This window comes from Ambystoma mexicanum, chromosome 9 (assembly GCF_040938575.1).
Source record: "Ambystoma mexicanum isolate Mex_15411 chromosome 9, UKY_AmexF1_1, whole genome shotgun sequence".
Classification (NCBI taxonomy): Eukaryota; Metazoa; Chordata; class Amphibia; order Caudata; family Ambystomatidae; genus Ambystoma; species Ambystoma mexicanum.
In genome coordinates, this window is record NC_090931.1 from 744,521,512 (window position 1) to 744,542,240 (window position 20,729).

General features: G+C 49.5%; 1 protein-coding gene across 2 annotated transcripts in view; it reads left to right on the forward strand.

Annotated features, from left to right (window-relative positions):
- The window catches only part of INPP1 (inositol polyphosphate-1-phosphatase), a 306,706-nt gene that overhangs the window by 229,559 nt on the left and 56,418 nt on the right, over positions 1 to 20,729 (forward strand). For both annotated transcript variants that reach the window (XM_069615667.1, XM_069615666.1), the window contains exon 4: positions 15,928 to 16,128. In XM_069615667.1, coding sequence (XP_069471768.1) covers positions 15,928 to 16,128 — 201 coding nt within the window. The remainder of the gene's footprint in view (positions 1 to 15,927; positions 16,129 to 20,729) is intronic.

Genomic DNA, 20,729 nt, shown 5'->3' on the forward strand with positions numbered 1-20,729 from the left:
TGACACAGCACTTCTGATTGAAGTATGGACCTTGTTTCCCGCTACGATTCACGTCCTTCATTGTCCTGATTCAGATTTCGAACTCTGCTGCCTGTTTATTCCGTCCTTGCTTCTTGCCTTACTGTTTTGCTGATCAACCTTCCTTCTTATGCTGCTACCTGCTGGTTGTCTTTTGAACTCCTTGATTTTTGCCAGTCCCGTTTTTTCTTTCTGTTTGCTCCATGCTTTTCCCTTCCTTCTCCCGCCCCTCCTCCGTTAATCTGTCTATCAGTGGAAAAAGAACTAGAGAGTTAGACGGGCTGCTAACGCCTCATCCCCTGGTTCCTACATTGCCCACACGTTACCGTGATTGGACAGTTAAAGGACTGCTGCAGCCTAAACCCCTGTATCTACACTGCCTGCCTGTTGCCAAACCCAGAAAGTCTATTGGGTTGCTACCTGCCTCACTTTTGGTAACCAGCTGTTGGACCCAGACAGCACTGGAATACTATAGTACATAGTGCAAAGAAGGCACCAGGACTAGAGACGCTTGCCGGAAGGTGCCTTAGGCGTCCTCGTGCCGTCGGGAATAGGTTTGAGGCTTTTTGGGACTTTATAGGCGTCCTCGTGCCGTCAGGGTTGTCTTCCTAAGGGAACATTCACCCGAAGAACTGATGGAACTGTCTCTAACCGCTGGATTCCACATGGTGTAGAAAGTGGTAAGGTTCTGCCTTTATCTGTTGTTTTGCCTATCTGTGTATTAGCAACCTTATTGATCTTTGGTATCTGTTGTAGAGTGTTGAATGGTATCGGGAAGACTTTCAACTACGCCCACGACTGGTTAACACCTCCTTGGCCAATTAGGTGGGTCTTGTCAAATAAGGCTTTCTCAGTCTTCGGAGTCAATTGCCTTGTACTAATTGTTCGTTCTCTCCTTACAGCCGGTGAGTCGAGGGCGATCTCCTCTTCCGACTGCTCGATCTCTTTATCTGTTTCTCTTCTGAACAGCAGCGAGTTATAACAGTAGGAAGAATTCTTCAGCTACTGTTGGACCTTGTTGACCTCATCTTCCTAGTGCCTTCAGCCTGGATTGAGGTTTTGACAGACACCTTGCAACTGAACTCACTCTCCTTTTATAAAGTCCTTTCTCCACTAGCCAACTACTGATTGGCTGAACTGCCTGGCTTTCCCATTGGTGGAAGCAGTGCCTACATCATAGGCCTCTCTGGGTAGGTCATACCCCATTGGTCAGTTTGAGTATTGGTTCAGTCAATTAAGAGTTCCAATTAACCTTACTATATAAGGGCTTTTGTCCAGTTTATCGGGTTTCCTCCTTCTAGGTAGTCAGTAGGTATTTATCTATGTGTTCCTCTTGTTCTATTGAATAAGCTTGTATTTTATATTGCCAAGTCGTTGTAGTTTTGTAGTTTAAATTCTATTTACCCAAGAAGTTTGTTGGAGAATTGAACAAAGGTTGTTACATGGGAGGTAATAATTCTACCACTGTGCTATTTTGGCTGTGCTGTTACTCAGTTGTGAGGGAGGCTGAAACCTTTCCCCGGGAATTGAAATGTGTTTTTCTTCACTGCCACTGGGGGTCAGAGATATGTTATTTGTATGAGTTTAGAAAAAGCCTTGATTCATCACCATGGGGAGTCTATGGGCCTCATTACGAGTCCGGCGTTAACCGAGGCGGTAAAACCGCCTGGTTAACGCCGGACTCGTATTACCATTCCGCCTCCGTGATTCCCGGAATTACCGGGGCATCACAACCCCGGTTTACCGGGAATCACGGAGGCGGAATGGTGTAAATCCCCATTCCCATTGAGTCCTATGGGACTCAATGGGAATCGGGATCATGGAAACACCGGCAGCATCTTGTAATGCTGCCGGTGTTTCCTCGTCCGCCTGCAGGCGGGCGGTGTTAAACCCGCCAGGTCAGACCTGGCGGGAACATCACCTCCCGCCTGCAGGGGTCGGGATCAGGCGGTCCGGAAACAACGGTGGCGGCGGGTTTACCGCCACCGTTATTTCCGGACCGCCACGGTCGTAATGAGGCCCTATGTGTAGTGTAAGGGAGCTAGTAGATTGAGAAGTTAGGTGGGAAAGGTAGACATGACTTGGAGCTCTTGTGAGGAGTCCTGTTAAGGGAGTTTAGGGCTAGACTGACCTGAGTTTTATTCTGCAATTGGGTTAGAACAGAGGGTCTGGCATATTTCTATCATCAATATGAGACATTCTTACTGTTCTAGTCTCCATTTTATGTAGATTGTGGACTGGTAGCAGTGTCTTCAGTATAAGAGGGAAGAGTTGAGGTGTATCACATAGCAAATGTGGATCAAGGATAGGCTGGACACCAAGCTTTTTTTCAAACACATTCTTATTCTGGTTATTCTCATTGTATTGCTTAGACTATCAGCTCACTGTATAAACTTAATCTTAATCAATACAGCTACCCTCTGATGGGCTCATACTCTCTGGTACCCTCCTGTGTTGTCAAACCCACCTGTGCATCTTACAAAGAAGACCCAGGGAATGCAAAGACCTCTAATCCTCATAGGGTTAGCTACTATTTATTTATTGTGCATTTGTTAGGCGCTTATACAGTAAGTCAATTCTGTTTCAAAGCGCCCACAGGGCAGCAGGGAGGGAACATGGGAATGAAAAACAACGAATACAGTGGAAGATAAAGACAAGCCTACTATGCCTTGTGAGTATTCAGAATGTGCAAGTGCAGCGAGAAAAGGGGGGGGTGGGGGAGGGGTAAGTGCTAGAATGTCCATGCTCGGAGGTGAGCAGCAGATGAAGTGCATACTGAGGTAAGTGCTATGCAGCCTGGGGCTGCATTGGGTTGAAGGTGCAAGCCTACCGGATTGAGGGCTTTAGGTGCCAAGGCAAGTGCTGAAAGGTAGACACCGGCTGGGGCAATTGGATATGGGAGGCCAGGTCCCTGAGGGATTCATAGGGCCCTGGCCACCAATCACAGCGACTGTGAGATCAGCAGAGGAGGGACAAAGGGAAGGAGGATGTGAAGAGGAAAGTCTTGAGGAGCTTCCAGAACTTGAGGAAGTCCTGCTCAAGACGGAGAGGGAGGGGGAGGCTGTTCCACAAGAGGGAGCCAGCAGAAGAAAGTGATCGGCCTCCGGCAATCTGTTTAGCGAAACACTTTACACACAGAAAGTTGGTGCCAGAGGACCGCAGAGGTCTAGATGGGGAGTATTTAGTAAGAGAAAGTTGCAGATAGCGTGGTGGTCCCAGGCCCCATTCAGCCTTGTGGATGATGCAGAGGGATTTTAATTAAATCTGTGCCGCAACTGGGAGCTAGTGAACAGTTTTTAGGGCAGGAGAGATGTGGTCCCTGGGCTTAAGGCCAAGGATAAATCTTGCTGCCATATTCTGGACTCGCTGGAGGGGTCGTAAAGTGGAAGAAGGTAGATTCAGGAGAAGGCTATTGCAGTAGTCAAGCCTAGAGAGAACCAGGGCTCGAGTAACCTCGAGCTTCTGGGGGAAAGTGAAAAAAGGGAGAAATCCTTTGAGAAGGAAGAGTTGAAAGTGGGACTTCTTGGTAGTGTCCTGAGTGTGAGGGAGGAAGGAGAGAGAGAGGAGTCAAAGATGACTCCAAGGTTTCTGGTTTCAGAAGAAGGAACGGGGGGAGAGCCCATAGAGGATGGCCAGAGTGAGCAGAAAAAAGAGGGAGCAGGGGTCCCAATGGGAATGATCTCAGTCTTGCTGGCATTGAAGCAGAGATCATTGCTAGCAATAACATAAAAATATGAAGAACGCCAACAACCAAAATGTCTTTGAATTATACTTTTGGGGTCATAACGAGTTCGCCGGTAAAACTCTGGTAACACTATCATGCCAGTATAACCATCTCCGGCAGGGCGACCGCCAAAAATAGTAATATTGGCGTTGCCATCAATCCGCCAGTATTTCCAGCAGAAATGTGCCAGTAATATCGATACTGGCAGCGAAACTGCTGGAATTACCTGCGCCGGAATTAGCATCACCGCCGGATTGGGAAGCTCGGTGGCGGCCATCATTGAAAGTCAATCCACTTTGAATCTCCCATTTCCTGCTGCCATCCACAGTGACTGAAGCCTGGAAACATGTCTGGGAGCAAAAAGGCACAAGTCCATGACGTCCGCCTCCAGAAACCGAAGTACTCTGAGGCGGTGCTGACTGTACCAGTAAACACTTTGGTACAGCATGCTGAGACACTCTTTTGGGCTGGCCAGAAGAGGAAGACAGCCATCTGGATGGAAGTGACAGAAAGGTTCACGGCCATGGGGATTGCCCCCTGCACGCAGAGGGACTGCCATAAGCGGTGGGATGACCTGCACCTGAGGGTCTGCAACCTCATCTCGACACAGAGGGAGGAATCTGCTGCCACAGAAGGAGAGACAGTGGCATCTCTCAACCTCATGGCCTGGGAGGAGAGGTGCAGCCCCATCCTGCACATAGAGGAAATAGAGGGAGTCAGGACAGCAGAGACTAGAGCTGGGACTCAAGGTGATGGTGGGAAGTACAACAAACCCCATGTAAATGCAAATGTTGAGTCCAAATACATGTATCCCCAGGCAGAGAAACATCTAATGGACAAGGGAACAGGTCCTACACGTGTCAGTCACAGCAAATGACAAGATGACACACACATGCCGGTAGAGGCAGCCATGCACAAGCATTGTTGCCAAAATGCACAGCCCCAAACATGGATACCTGATGAGTGCCCATGTGTGCCAAGGGAGAACAGGACAGGAATAATGGGCCCACTGCACACACAACAAGCAGCTACCTTGGCAGACCAACAGTCAATGTGCACTCCCACCACCCACATATAGAAGCTGTGAGAAACCTCAGGGTATTCTCACGCCTACTGCCTGGGATCCTCTGTGCAGTTGGCCAGACCTGTGGGGTGGGCAAGCGAAGGGGGATCACTTGGGTGAAGGGTGCTTGGGGATTGGGAGTGAGGTACCTGCAGGCGCGACATGGTATCCCTCTTTCACTTTAGAAAGTCAACCCAACCTCCACCAAACCTTTGTGGGCTATTACAAATAATCACCCTTCATTTCCCCACCTTTGTCCTTTAACAGTACTGTGACGAGGAAGAGGCGACTAAGATTAATGACCACTAACAACTCCCATTTCCACTTTAACACTGGGACGAGGAGGGGGGCGTGGCTTGGATGGCCACGTAGGAGGCTGTGCCTTCGCGGAGCTCTGCAGATCCGATATTGATCCTGAGGAGACGGAGCGCGTGCAGGGACCAGCCGGGGCTACAAAATTATACACACGTGTACGAACATTGCGGCAACATTCGCTGAAGGTTTGGCGCGTGGGAAATGCTCGGAGCTCGAGTTACCCCCGCCGAGTTGCAGTGGGTCTCGGACCGAAGTCACAGACAAAATGGCGGCCAGCACAAAGAAGAAGATGGGAGCCGCGAGGGAGCTGCTGCGGTCTTGGGCTTGTGACCTGTGAAACCCCCGTAACGAACTTTACGTTCGCCGCTCGAGGACAAATCAAGGAGCGGAGCAGGAGTGCTAGGAGTGTGCACTGTGGGGGCCGCGGACGAAACTCGAGGGATGCGGGCAGTTGTGATACATTGTTGCCGCGTGAAGGAGGAAGCCAACGCGGTCCTCGCTGGCAACAAAGACGCTGTGCAACATTGCGGTGACGTTCGCTGAAGGTGTGGCGCATGGGTAATGCTCGGAATTCGAGTTACCCTCGTCGAGCTGCAGCAGGCCCCGGACCGAAGACACAGGCAAAATGGCGGCCAGCACAATGAAGAAGACGGGAGCCGCGAGGGAGCCGCTGCGGTCTTGGGCTGGTGACCTGTGAGACCCTCGTAACGAACTTTACGTTCGCCGCTCGAGGACAGATCGTGGAGCGGAGCAGGAGTGCTAGGAGTGAGCACTGTGGGGGCCGCGGGCGAGACGGATTCGCGGGCTGCGGGCAGTGGAGATTCATTGTTGCAGCGTGAAGGAGAAAGCCGACGTGGTCCTCGTTGGCAACAAAGACGCTGCGGATCCTGCGCACTGTTGCCGCTGGTCGCCTAACACAGTGTGTCCGTTCGAGGAGAAACGGAACACTGTGGGAACTGCCAACGGAGGGCTGCGGGTCTTCCGGGTGCCCCCGTGGGCCTTTGAACTAGGTCGCCTAACAGAAGGGCGCATACGAGCACCGGGGGATGTGTTGGGCCCCCCCCTGGAAACATTAGGAGTAAGGGAGGCTGGGCTGAGAAAGGGCCCAAGTCAAGTGTGCAATGGACTTGGCACTGTGCCCGCACGTGGAGGGGGTGGCACGAGCTTCTTGAACGGGCTGATTTGGACCATTTTGCAAGCCCCTTGCACCCAGGAGGGGCCCCCCCCGGAATATTAGAACAGAAGCCCCGCAGTGGAGACCACCCCGCAAGACGCATGACTTTGGGACTGTGAACTTGAAGCAACAAGACACCGTGGAGAGCTGTTTGCGGACCATACACAACAGAATCCAGTAACCTGACGCCAGGGGTGCGCGAGCACGTGGGAGGACACAGCCCACTCGGGGCGTATGCTGCAGGCGAGCGCAGGCTTAAAACAGCGGAGGGTGGTCAGCGACCACGCGAACAGTGGAGTGAGGAGCAGCACCGTCAACTGACGCGACAGGATGTCCACCAAAGTGGTGAGACCCCGGAATAAACAACCCACGATGGAGGCCTACGCCAAGTCGCCCCCGAGCGCGGAGGGGGGCAAGGGTAAAGAGACCCCTGCGGCGGCGGGGGACCCCCCGGGCACAATCCAGGAGGTACTGGCAGCAATTGCTGACTTGAAGGTGGCCTGGGAAACGAAGCTGGGCCTAGCCATGAAAGAGCTGCAGGAGGGCTTGGACCTCAAGATCGGAGCGGTCCAGGAAGAGGTGAACCTACTGAGACAGGATGTGCGAACGATCGCAGAGCGCACTGGGGCACTGGAAGAGGAGATGACCCCGAACACGGAGGCATGTGTCGCACATGCTAAGGAGCTGCATGCTCTAGTGCAGCGAGTTGGCAACCTGGAGGATAGAGCGGAACAAGCGGAAGGGCGCGCCAGACGTAACAACATCCGTATAGTGGGCGTACCGGAAGGAGTTGAAGGACCGAACCCCACAGAATACGTCGAAACCATGCTCTTGCAGGAGATTACTGGCGGGGAGCTGACTCAGGGGTTCGCGGTAGAAAGGGCACACAGGGCCCTGACCAGGAGACCGGCCCCGGGAGCCCCCCCGCGGCCGCTGATTGCAAAGATCTTGAATTATCGTGACCGCGAAAAGATTCTTGAATTTTTCCGGAAAGGAGGTACTATAGAAAGGGGGTCAGCGAAAATAACGGCGTACCCGGACTACACGCTCCTAGTGCAGCGGAATCGAATGAACTTCGGAGCGGTAAAGAGGAGGCTTAGAGAAGCAGGCCACCGCTACATGTTGCTCTATCCCGCCAGGTTGAAGGTGTTTTACAAGAACAAATCCCTTTTCTTCGATACTCCTAATGAGGCGATGGATTGGCTGGATTTGCAGGGCCGACCTCAAGAACAGGATGCCCAGACGGATGCGGCCGAAGATAAGTAGCACGTCACAAGAGCACCCTAAGTGCCATAGTTATGACACTGGGACTGGAATATAGAATGATATTGAGCTTGTAGGAGGGGGGCTATGGTATCCGCCGGCGGGTCCAATTGGACGCACCTCTCCTAACATAGATGACAGAGCTCCTAGGAAGCGCCCTCAGACCCCAATAATAGTTCATTTAGTTAAGTCACCGTTAGATCGGTGACGCCCTACGGGGTCCTTGTTCTCGGATACGGGACAGGTCCAGAAGTGGGTAGGCCTGAGATCCAGGGATGGAGCTGGGCAACTGTTGGGGGTTGGTAGGGAGGGGGGAGGGAGGGAGTTGTGTGCTGTGGGGTGGATATGGGAGATGGGGAAGGGGGACTTTGTTTGTAACTTGTCGGGAAAGAGCCGGAAAATTGATTAGTAGAGGGAGCATCGGGAGAAAGGTTGGGATGGGAACGGCCCGAACAGATGGCGTCGGGTAATCTCAGAGTTGTGACCTGGAATGTACGGGGCCTCAACAGCTACCTGAAACGAAATAAAGTAATGCTGTATTTAAAGAGAATGCGCATAGATATAGCCCTGCTACAGGAGACGCATCTTACTAGGGAGAAGCAGGAGGTGGTTAAGAAGAAATGGAAGGGCACTGTGGTAGGGGCTGCATATTCGGCGTATGCTAGAGGGGTCATCACGTGGGTGGCGCCGCATGTGCCGTTCCAGGTGCTTGGCTCCACGGCAGACCCGGAGGGTAGGATGGTAGTGGTCACGGGCCTCTTGGAAAACAGGAAAGTGCACATTGTAAACGTGTATGCCCCTAACAATGATACGGCAGCTTACTTTAGGACTCTTTACAGTAAACTAGGGCCCCTGGCAGGGGATACGGTAGTGTGGGGGGGGGACTTTAATTGTACTCTGAATCCCAGGATGGACAGATCAAAGGACAGGGCGGGAAAAACGGCGCCGGCGGCCAGAGCGCTGGGAACATTATTGAAAGACCTAAGCCTAGAGGATGTATGGAGGAGGTTGCACCCAGAAGATAGGCAATATTCACACTACGCAGCACCACATAACTTGCACACCAGGCTAGATTATATATTTGTAACGGCCAAGATAGCGGGAGACATAGTGGGAGCGGAATATAGGGCCCGAGTATTGTCTGACCACTCGCCCCTGGTAGTGGAGTGGAGACACCAACCCCCAAGACCGCGGATCCCAACATGGAGGCTCAGGACCGAGGCGTTGCAGGACCAGGGGTTCCGGGAGGGCCTACGGGACGCCATCAAAGAATATTTTGATATAAACACGGGTAGTGTGCGTTCTGTGGGCACCCTGTGGGAAGCGTTCAAGGTGGTGGTGCGCGGGGCGGCCATTTCTAAGGCTAAAGGGCTCCAGGGGGGTGTAGAAAGGGAACTCCAAGCAGCGGAAAGGGAGCTAGAGGAGCTCGCGTGTTATGAAAACGCCGCCCACGACAACAGAACTAGGATAAAAGAATTACAGGCTACCTGCAGTGAACTCTGGGACAGGCTGTGCAGACTTAATTACAGGAAATATACAGAGAGGATACATGCAGGGGGCGACAAGCCGGGCAGATTGCTAGCCTGGCTGTATAAGAGTGAGACCACCCGCTCGGTGATCAGTGAGGTCAAGGATGAGGGAGGTTGCATGTGCAACACCCAAGAGGAGATAAACAAGCAGTTTCATAAGTTTTATAGACACCTGTACAAGGACACAGGGGAAGATATGAGCCAAGAGATACTTGACACACTGGAGGACATCGAGTTGCCCACCCTAGATGACCTAGAATGCGCAGAATTAGATGCACCTGTCACCTCAGATGAGCTGGAGGTGGTGATCCAGAACCTGCCCACATGCAAGGCACCTGGTTCAGACGGACTGCCTAGTGAGTTCTACAAAACATATATGCAGGAGCTAATCCAACCACTGCTTGCCACTTTCAACGAGGCCTACGAACAGGGGGAACTCCCATTGTCCCTCCGCGAGGCCGTGATCATCCCACTCTTGAAACCGGGTAAGCCGGCCGAGGAGTGCGGGTCCTATAGACCATTGTCCATGCTCAACCAGGACAGCAAAATACTCACTGCGGTGCTGGCCAACAGGTTGAAGAGGGTGATAGGGAAGCTGATACACCCAGACCAGACGGGTTACGTCCCGGGCAGAAACATTACAGATAACCACAGGAGGCTACACCATGTTATTGACCAAACTGAAGGGGATTCGGGCGAGCTAGCCATAGTGTCACTAGACGCGGTTAAAGCTTTTGATTCGGTAAGATGGCCCTGGTTGAAGGCGGCTCTGAAGGGATATGGAATAGGACCTGGGTACCTCAGGTGGGTCCAGCTGCTCTATAGCGCCCCGCTGGCGAGAGTCAAAACGGGGTCCACAATCTCAGACACCTGGCAACTTAGTAGAGGGACCAGACAGGGGTGCCCCTGGTCGCCCATGCTATATATACTAGCATTAGAGCCGTTGGCAATATACCTGCGTCATCAATATGGGGAGGTGGGCATAAGCACGGGTAGCGGTAGGCACCTGATATCACTATATGCAGATGACATGCTTCTCTATTTGCGTTATCCGGAAGAAAATCTGCAGTACGTGTTAGAGGTAATGGAACGATATGCTGCCCTTTCTGGTATATCGGTGAATCTCAAAAAGTCCAGCCTCTTTCCTCTGGGCAGATACAGGAGTGTCCCGTTGCAGAGGTTACCTATCCTACCGATTCCATGGCAGACGGAGACATTCAGGTATCTGGGATTAAATATCTACCACAAAATAGAAGCAGAACACAAACATAATACGGAAAGAGCGTTAGAAGGGATTAAGAATAGCATGGTGTTCTGGGCCAGATTGCCTCTGACCATGATAGGGAGAGCGGCTTTGCTTAAGATGGTGGTCTTGCCTAGACTTTTGCACTTTTTTGTGAACGTCCCGTTTTTGATACCAAGAAGCCTATTCGTAAAATTACATGGCATGTGCAGGGGCTTTCTATGGGGTAACTCCAGGAACAGGGTGGCCCTGTGGAAGCTCCAGAACCCGTATGACAAGGGGGGCATAGGCCTGCCAAATTTTGAGTTCTACTACCTGGCAGGGCAGCTGCTGTATGTGGCTAGGTGGCTTTCAGCAGAAGACTCGGCGGAGGTGCGGCTCCTGCATGGAGATTCAGCTCCATACTTCCTGCAAGAAGTGGTGTGGTTGCGTAGAGATAAAATGGTGGGCAAGGGACGGCTGTTGAGGCTGGGCTGGGAGATCTGGCAAAGGACTTGGAGGATGATGGGAGATCAGGAGCCGTACTCCCAGCAGGCCCCATTGGTGGCTCTGTGCGGGAACGACTCTCAGCTATTCGAAGCAGTCCGGAGATACTGGGAGCAAGTAGGCCTGGCCACCCTCGGAGACATATGGCAGGATGGCGAGGCACTAGACTTCCAGAGATTGCGGGAAGAGACGGGGGTGCATGAAGGCCAATATATAACTCACGCTAGGCTTGTTAAAAAGACTAGAGAAAGATGGCCCGAGACAGTGCTAGCGGAGGACCCTGAGGCCTCCCTGGAAACTATGTATGATGTGTCAGAGGGCGGGCACGAAATCTCGAGAATATATGAACTCCTACGGGTGAGGGCGGGGAAGGAGTTGCTCCAACTAAGACAGGATTGGGAAGAGGAGGTGGGAGGACCTATGACAGATGGGCAATGGGAGTGGGCACAGAGATACCATAAAAAGGTGTCCCGAAATGCTAGATTCCAACAGCTCCAGCTGTACGTTACTCACAGGGCCTACCTGACCCCCGGGAAGATTGCAAGGTTTGGGGGACTAGCCACGCAGCAATGCCCCAGGTGTGGGGAGGTGAATGCAGGGCTGCTACATATGTTCTGGGCTTGCCCGGAAGTGCTCAGGTTCTGGTATGAGGTCAAAACGAAGCTGGCTGGCGGGGGAGTGGTGCTGGATGTGGAATCGGCTTGGTCATGCATGCTAGGGCTTTTTACCAGACCCAGACACTCCAAACACATAAGCAAGATGAAGGACCTGGCCTATGTTCTGGCCAAGCGTAGGATTGCAATGGGCTGGAAGGCGGCCCATCGACCTAGGGTGGAGCTATGGTGGGCAGATCTCCTGAAATGGGCGGAAGCTGAATCTGCAGTCTGGTTTGAAGCGGTTACCAGGGGGGGCGAGGAAGAAGTGGGGCCCCTGCTGGCCTGGCGGCAACTGGTGACCTCTATGGCTAATTCCTGCCAGGTTAACAACGAAACAGAAGAGTCGGGCAATGATCGTTTAAGTGCTGTACTACCCGATAACGCTCAAGTAGAAGACATGGGAGATTTGGCTCTAGTTTAAGGGGGGGGTGATTTGGGGAGTTCTAATGGAAACTGAATGGCACAATGATGTTTTTTTTGTATATTGAAACAGTTGAAATGTGTGTTTTGTTTGGCTTTGAAATTTGAATAAAAATAAATTAAAAAAAAAAAAAAAAACACTGGGACGAGGAAGAGGCCTGCTAAAAGCTATGGGGGTCAGGCATGTCCTCTTAATCAAAGTCAAGACAATGGTACACACCTGCAAACCAAGACGTGATGTCGAGGCAGAGAGCAGCAGGAAACCCCGTAAAACTGGAGGCAGCTGTGGTGGGACCCGAGGTGCAGCTGAGACGCCGACCGACATCCCCAAGCCGTGGGGAGCCTCCAATGCGAAGTGGGAGCAAACAGAGCTGCGACTAATTCAGAGCGAAGAGGATGCTGTGTCTGTCCTCACAGAAGCAGAGGAGCCGCCTGCGCCAGCCGAGCTCCAGTACACAGGCAAGCGGGGCTCACGGAAACAGAAGCAACAACTGGAGCAGAGGAGAAAAGCAGCGAGAGCCACCATAGGAGGAAGCCGATGACTGGTGAGTGCTGAGAAAGCCACTCAGAGACTGGGCGCGCTGTGAAGGCTGCAAAAGCGTAGAGCAGCACCGAAGGAATAAATGCTTCATTTACAGATGAATCTGTGAAATTAAGTGAATGCAAGTCAAGCAAGTTGCACGAGGCACAGTAATTGCCAATATGGAATAACGAACTGAAATAAAGCAGCAAATCAAGTCGAATTAAGAACTCTGACCACAGAGTCGAAGTCAAGTCTGAGAAAACACTTGTTTGTTGAATAGCAAACTGATTGAACCCTAAAATTATGCTTAAAGGACAGTAACCTACATACTTGAAAGAAGCTAAGCACAAAGGGGGAAAAAGCGTCACCAAAAGTGAAGTGTGAATGAGACCCTGAAATACAATGAGACATTGAATGTGTACAGAACAAGGATGCCAAGGATTGGCTCAGAGATATGTGGTACTCTATGGAAAACCTAAAAGGCTGACACAAGGAAGCCAAGTTAAGGCAACTCGAACACAGAGGCTCCTCCACTTAGGAGCCTATGTGTGAGCAGAAGAACTAAGGGTTTCTGGTTGCGCGACCTGTGATGGGTGGACTGTGTGGTTTGACAACTGCGCACAGACCAGAGAACCCCAACGTGTTGGAAAAGGTAAAGATAAATATGCAAAGTGTCAAGAAGTAAAACTACCATTGTTGCATTTAAACTTTGGGGAATGAAACCCTGGGCTATGCAGAATTGTTGGAAATTACCTTGAGGAAGGAGCCTCAAGACCATTTCTTTTGTGATCTTGGGGAAGGGAACCCCGAGAAAGGTGTGGAACTGTATTACCTTGAGTCCAAGAGAAGGTATTTTGGAAACTGTTGTGAACTTGTTTGTACTTGGGGAAGGGGAGCTGAAGAAAAAGCCCTGAGCTGGAAATAGCTCAGAACTTTACTTTTGGAACACTGTTCGGTTTTTGGTTGACATCCCTACTCATTGGTTTGCTTTAGGTGTGAGGGCAAGCATGGGCCTTGGACACAGACATACTTTTAAGTTGAGTTTACTGATACAGACTATCCTTAGTTTCTTTAGGTAGGGAAATCCCACCTTAGCACACGACAAGTTAGGCCTTACACCATACTGACATTTAAGTTAATAAAAGTATTTCTGTTAGTATTGAATCTGTTGTCTGTGTCGTACTTCATGATGCCTTCACAAAGCAAACACCGGAGCCATCAGACCAAAGAAGCTGCTCAACAAGAGCAGGACACACTCACAATGCAGCATGAATGTAATGCAAGTCCACAGACATGACTCCCAGAAGACTAACAGCATGCTCATCTCTTCCCAACCAGCACACAGTCCTCCGGCAGTGACCTGTCTTGACCGTCAACATCAGGCTCAGTAGCTGCAGGTAGACCTGCAAAGGCCACACGACTTACCAGCAAGCCCAGGCTGCTGGACCATCACAGCCACCATCTGCCCCGCTACCTCCAGCTGTGTCAACTCCATCGCCACCATTAACAGTGGCACATCAGCAGCAATGCATGTGGCTTCTGCCATCACCATCTCTGTGGTCAGTGGCCCCACTGTCCCTCATGTGCCCTCCACACCAGCACGAGCAGAGCAGCCACCAGGCCATTGTGGCGGGTCACCACTGATGAGTAGGAGGAGGCAGACAACAACACATCCTACCTGTCTGCGTGTTACGTCCCCATGACACCACACAGCCCCCATCCACTGCCCAGCAACCGTTCCCTTGATGCACGCCTGCGTGCAATTGAGGATTTCCGCAGTGGACTCTCTGTAATAGCACGCCAGCAGCTGGAATAGATGAGACTCATGCGGGAATGCACACAGGCCTCCAGCCGCAGGAGTGCCAAGTCTCGAGGCCATGCCACTGCTGCCCGCTCATCCTTGCCAAAGAGTGCATGAGGGCAAGCAGATTGCCTCTGCCACAGCTGAGACCATAGACCATTCAATCAGATTTACCCTGGATCACATGCAGCGCCAGAGGTCTGACCCGCCGACATTGGTTACCACCATCGAGAGCTTCCAGCATGGCAGCCCAAGGTGCCGCCCACAGCAACTTAGGTCCCGAATGGAGTCTGCTAAGAGCCCCATGTCAAAGAGGGGCTGCAGGTGACACTGAACACTGACTGGGTTCATACATGTATAGAAGGACGCCCTGGTAGGAAAAGTACACCAGGCAATGACAAAGTGAACATTGTATAAGGAATACATGAATCAAAGAGGTCCTGAGAAAAGCAAACCAGGAATAGCAAAAAGGTTGTGTTGATCACAAGAAGAGGAGGGGAAACCTGGCAGGAGTGTACACCAGGTCTCCTAACAAGACGGAGAGAGAAAGTCAAGTTGTTTTGTACATTTGATCAGGAGAAACCCAAGGAACTGATATTGTTGAATAAGCAACCAAGGGAAGAGAAATCCAGGGCAAGGGAAAACCCTTTGGAATAAGGAACTCTATCCTGTGTTGTAATTTTTATGTTGGAGTTATGAATTTTCCTTTTTGAACATTCATGAACCACTCAATGCCAAAGACATTACCCTTTGCAGTTTAGAGTTTAGTTTATAAGAATGTGATGGCCAGAATACTACTTTGGGCATGGAACACTTTAGCTTTGGACATTCTGACTTTTTTGACAAACCCTTTGTTTTTGATTTAGGTAGGGAAACACCTCTTAGAATAATTGTATTTCGTTAATAAAAGTCTTTGGGCCTCATTACGACCTAGGCGCTAATGGGTTAACGGCGCCGTAAAAGGCTGCAGCGCTGTTAACCTATTACCGCCTAATACGAGGTCCCTTTGCGGGACCCGACCTTAACGGCTAGTAGGGACCCGCAAAGGGACCTTGGTGCTAAGTACGGTGCCGCAATTTGCGGCACTGTACTTAGCGCCTTCCCCATTCCCATTGAGCCCTATAGGGCAAAAATGGGAATGGGGAAGGGCCATGGCCGCATGGGGAATTACCGCCCCGGCAACCTCGGAATGGGGTGGTAATTCCCCATTCCGCCATGGCGGGCACCGACATGGACCATGGTGCTAATAGCACCATGGTCCTCCGCCTGGGTCGTAATGAGGCCCTTTGACCAAAAACATGAATCCTTTCTGTCCAAGTTTCATTCCTGGCTCCTCACAGAACCCTATAACTGAATGGCATGCATCAAATGTTCCAATATGCTGTCCTTCAACTAGCACATTTCTTGAGTTTTTGGAGAGAGCTTGATATAACATTGTATAACTACCAAATGTTTAAACTTGGATACATTTTGAAGAAATCTTAAAAGGGATTGTTTTCATTCAAAACCTTTCAGAAGTCATGAACATATTGCTTACCTCTTGACGAGGGAAACAAGTAGTTGTCCTCCTTTCTCCCATGTCTACAAAAAATCATAGTGCTTCAAATTGGCTCTTGGAAATATTTCATACTTGTGTCTCATAAAAGCAAAAACACACTGAGGAGGTCCGTTTTCACTTAAATAGTTTCTTTTCCTTTTGTCTTGTTTTTAAGGAGAAAAGATAATAGTAAAGGTTTGTCCAACGGAGAAAGAAACTGCAGCTCTCCTAAGAATTGTCCTTGATGGTAACGAAGCTGCATCTCGAGCTCTTGCTAAGATTGTTCATCAGGATATTCCACTTGTGGATCCAGCACTGGATAAGTTGAACGTAGACATCCCACAAAGTATTATGGGAATGTGGGTCGATCCAATAGGTAAGATTCAAAATGTAATGTAATTTGTCAGTGGAAACTTTGCAAAAAATTACACCTTTTTAGTGGTTTTGTTAAGTAGTCTATGCAAAAAGCTTTTCAATGTAGCCAAGGGATAACAATATCCCTGGTTATGAAGAAGTAACTCTAATTTTCTATTTTAAGTCTGACTATTCCTGCCGAATGCACATTTATTTGTGAATATTGGGCACACATCTTCATTTATCTCCCAATATAGTCAATCTTGATTCTTGATGGAGAAGGTAGATTGAAGTACTCTTGGTTGCCCCTAAAACCTTTCGGAGGAGTCAATTTCCCTTGACCTGAATCGTTCGTATGCGAGACTGACTCCAAACTTCAGCACCATAAACACATGATGTGACAGGCTTAGCCTGATGGATGTTAAATGCAGGATCAATGCTTAACCCACCCATCTCCAGGCCAAACCTGTGTAGTGCACTACAGGCCTGTGCACATTTCTGTGTTGCTTCGGAAATGTGATACGATCAGTTTACCCTACTATTAAAGGTCACACCTAAATAGGAACATGTATCCGCCCAGAGAAGCTTAAGTCCAGAAGCGAAAATATGAGGCAGGTTTTTGGGCTTCCTGCCGACGCACATGACTTGGGACATCTTTGTATTGATGACAAATCTCTACCACCCATTTATTTCACATAGGTGTTTACAGGTTTCTGTAGTGCTGCTGGAGTACGAGCCAGCAGCACTGTGTTGTCGGCATAGGACAGCACAGTGATGTTTTTACCCGACACTCTAGGTGTATCGTTGGTGACTTCATTCAGTTCAATTGCTAGATTGCTGACAGTTATAATCTTTATAACTCTGCAGTCCCTATTATACCACCCCGGGTAGCTAGTTGTAAGTTACTTGACCAATATGTAGTGGTTCTATGAGATTTGCAGATATTGATAATGCTGTCATATATTTGTGAATGCACAAAATGTGTCTTATGGTTTGAGCAGCAGATCTCAATGAAAGGAAGACATGCAGCTATAACTTTAGAGGAGCAGGCATCTCTATCCATTAAGACGTATTTAAAAGGCCTTATGCTGGTATGTTTGTTTTGAGCATAGGTTTTCTGGGCATTGTGGATGCTGTTGTCACCATGAATGATCTACAGTATCATAGGGTTGTGATCGCTCTCAGGACGTTGTTCTATTTTTAGGTCCTGCAAGTACTGCCAGTCTAATGCATGCACCAAAGAATAATCAATTGTTGAATTGCACCTTGTGGTACTAAAAGCACAGCACCCCGGTGTATCTGCTGATAGCCTTTCATTTACTGATCTCATACACAATCTGCTAAATGCGCCATTAACATATCTCCTCTATTTCATGGCCCATCTAACATAATCGGCAAAGGTATTTTCAATGCAATATCTGCTTCTTTATTTACATCCAATGTTGACAATCACCAAACCTTACATTGAAATCTCCCACCACGATTATAAAAATTCTTATAGCGACCAGAAAGATCATCGATTATACGGCCGTCCAAACAATTCAGCAAGAATGCTATGTCTGAACCCGTAGGCCTATGCTGCGATGCATTATAGAAGTTAATTATAGATAGCACTCGTTCCGTGCCCTTCACAAAAATATTGACTTTTAACACTGTGTTAGGAAGAGGTTCAGATCTGCATTCAATGCCTGGACGGACTTTTGTATATCTGGCAAGGCGTCCACTGTTTCTGCCTTTTTTTACTCTGAGTTGCTGGGACATAGAACCCAGGGACATTTGGAAGAGATGTTGGTGTGAGTTCCTAAGTCTCCTGAAAAAGTAAAGCATCAAAATCAGATAGATATTCACCAAATTGAGGATCCCCGAGCTTTGATCTCAAACCAGCTGTATTCCAGGATGGCACTTTAAAACGGTCTGAAGTGAAAACATAGTTTTCACTGGACCACAAAAAAAGATCGATTGAGAATGACCGTTCTGTGTCCGCACAGAGCGGTCATTCTAAATTGAGCTGTCCGCCCCTGCCGCACACGAGTGAGTGTCTGTGTGTGTGTGTCTGTGTGAGTGTTTTTATGAGCATATGTGTGCGGATTTGTTGTGTGTTGTGCTGGGAAGGGAGGTGGGGAAGGGGTGTTTTGGGGGGTAAAACGCCCCCGTTTAACATAAAAACCAGCAGGAGAGGGTGAGGGTGGTGAAGGTGCCATCTGGGGGGGGATGAGGAGGATGTCATATTGCTTCATTGTAAAGCCAACACAAAAACGGCCGGTCTTTTTTGTGTTCAGTCTTTTAAATGCGGTAATATTACATTGAAACCTTTAAAACACACTCCCACAATGGCAGGCAACATTAGACCCCCCCCTCCCCTCCGAACTGCCGCAAATGGCCATATGCTGCATTGTAAGCTGGATCTTTAGCCTGTGCAGACAGCTCAAATATTGCCAGGTTGCATAGGGCTCTCTCCAGAGCAATAGGGGTCATCTCCGTAATTTGGTCTGATTCAACACGCCTTATATTATTTTTCTTGACCCTGTGCTGCATATGCATGTCAGTTCCGGCGAGATTACCTTTTTTGATGTTTTGCGCCAGGGTGGGTAGATACCAGTGTTCGTGAAGATGGCAGTGTTTAGTTTCCTTGTCCAGGAAAACCTCTGTGCCAAGTGATGATAGGATTTCACTTTTATTCCAGAATATGTTTCGAATACTGGCATATGCAAACGTCACTCTTATGCTGCAGCCTCCGGAGTACATGCAATGAGACAGAATTCGTAGTAGGGAGAACATCTGGTTAGAGTACTGTAAGGAAGGCATGGTATCAAACAGTGAAGACAGACACAAGTGATCACAGTTCAATGGTGTTTATTGAACTTTAATGGGCTGGTAAAACGCCTATCTGAACCTAAATCTAATGGGAGCAAGCTACGACCATCAAATAATAACGCAGTCCTAGTGCAGTCTGTCAAAGAAACCTATTGCCAATCCTTACTTCTAAATACAGAATGGTGTGGGATAACAATGTACGCAAAAGAAAAGTGTTAAAGAAATGATATGTCAGGATAGTTGAGCACTTAGCTTTCCTTCCCCCATCTTATTAGCACAGTCTATCTCGCAATGACAGTCTCTTAATGCAGAGGGCCTGATGCAGCAAACAAAACACAAACGTTACTTTCCTTTGTTAAGGTTTCACTTTCACAATTTCAAGACTGGTCTCCCTCCTTCGGTTCGGACCACAAGTCCTCCTCGTCTGGGCTCAGACCCCTTTTCTACAATGTTCACAACTTGATCTCCCTCTCTTGGGCTCGGACCATGGATCTCCCTCGTTCGGGCTCAGATCCGCTTTTGATACCAGAATCGAATACTTTCGAATGTGCAATAGGTTTTGCTTAAACCGTCGCAGGACCACTTCGATTCACTTCACACAATTTAAACTTCACATCGAACTTCTGCTTTCGTTTCCTTTCATCAAGATAACGTACAGAGACCTTCGCATGAGCACATTCACAGTGCCGGTCCACACTGTCAGCGGTATTGTATCTTTTCTTCTAATGTTGAAATATTCACCAGCAATTTTGCTTCATTCTCGTCTTTCATCACACGCGTTTAACAATGTTCCTTCCAGCGCTCACTTTACAATGTTGTCGCTTGCAACCTTGACTTCAACACAGACCTGTCTCCCCAGCTCACTGGCTGTGTTTTTCTCTGTCACATCTTTGTCCTTGGCGCCAAGGACGATACCACAGCATCTGCTGCTCCTCCCAGCCTTGTTCCGTTACACGGGAGGACCCTCGATATCTCCGACACACAATGCAGGATTCTTTAACCTTGTTTCCTGGTCTTACATTTTCTCCCTTGAAGGTTTCTTGAAAGTAACAGCTTCTTGTCAACGAGGTCAAGGGTGTTGCCCCGCTCACGCACCTCTCGTGCCTGGTCATCTTTCTCCCCTCGTAACCCTGCCAACTCGAAACTGCTGTACCTTTGTGTGTTTTGTCTCGCTCAGAGTGTGCTCTCGTGCTGTGCTTTTATCCATGTGGGGAAGTGTTATGGAAGTCAGGTGTGAGTGATTGTCGATAATTGCCTGACCTTGCCTGACCATAGTATTGGGATACGGCTCAGCGTAAGTCTGTTTTCTCCCAGAGAGCGCTGTCTGTGAGAAAGTGTTCATGCAGGAAAGGGGGGGGGATTGTTGAGTTTCTAAATATCCCCCTCATTATGAGTGTGACAGTCTGGAAACAAGGGTGCCGGTAAGCTTACTGGCACCCTTGTTTCCGGACCGCCACACTCTGAGTCTACCTGCCGGGGCTGCTACAACTGGCAGGTCTGACCCTGGCAGCGAGGCAGCCCTGGTAGGCAGACTCATCACAGAAGCACCAGCACCATTAGTGATGGTGCCGGTGCTTCTGTGAAGCCATCCCCATGGAGTCCTGTTCATGGGAATGGGGACTAACATTTTCTGGCACCTACCTTCCCGGTCCGCCAGCTCTTGTAATGTCCCATTGTCACTGGGAAGCTAGGTGCCAGAAACAGTGTTACGAGCAATCCGCTGGTCGAACCAGCAGGTTACCGCTGACCTGTTGATTCAGACACAAAAACACACTCACATTTACTCGCTCCCTCCTTCCCCATAGACAC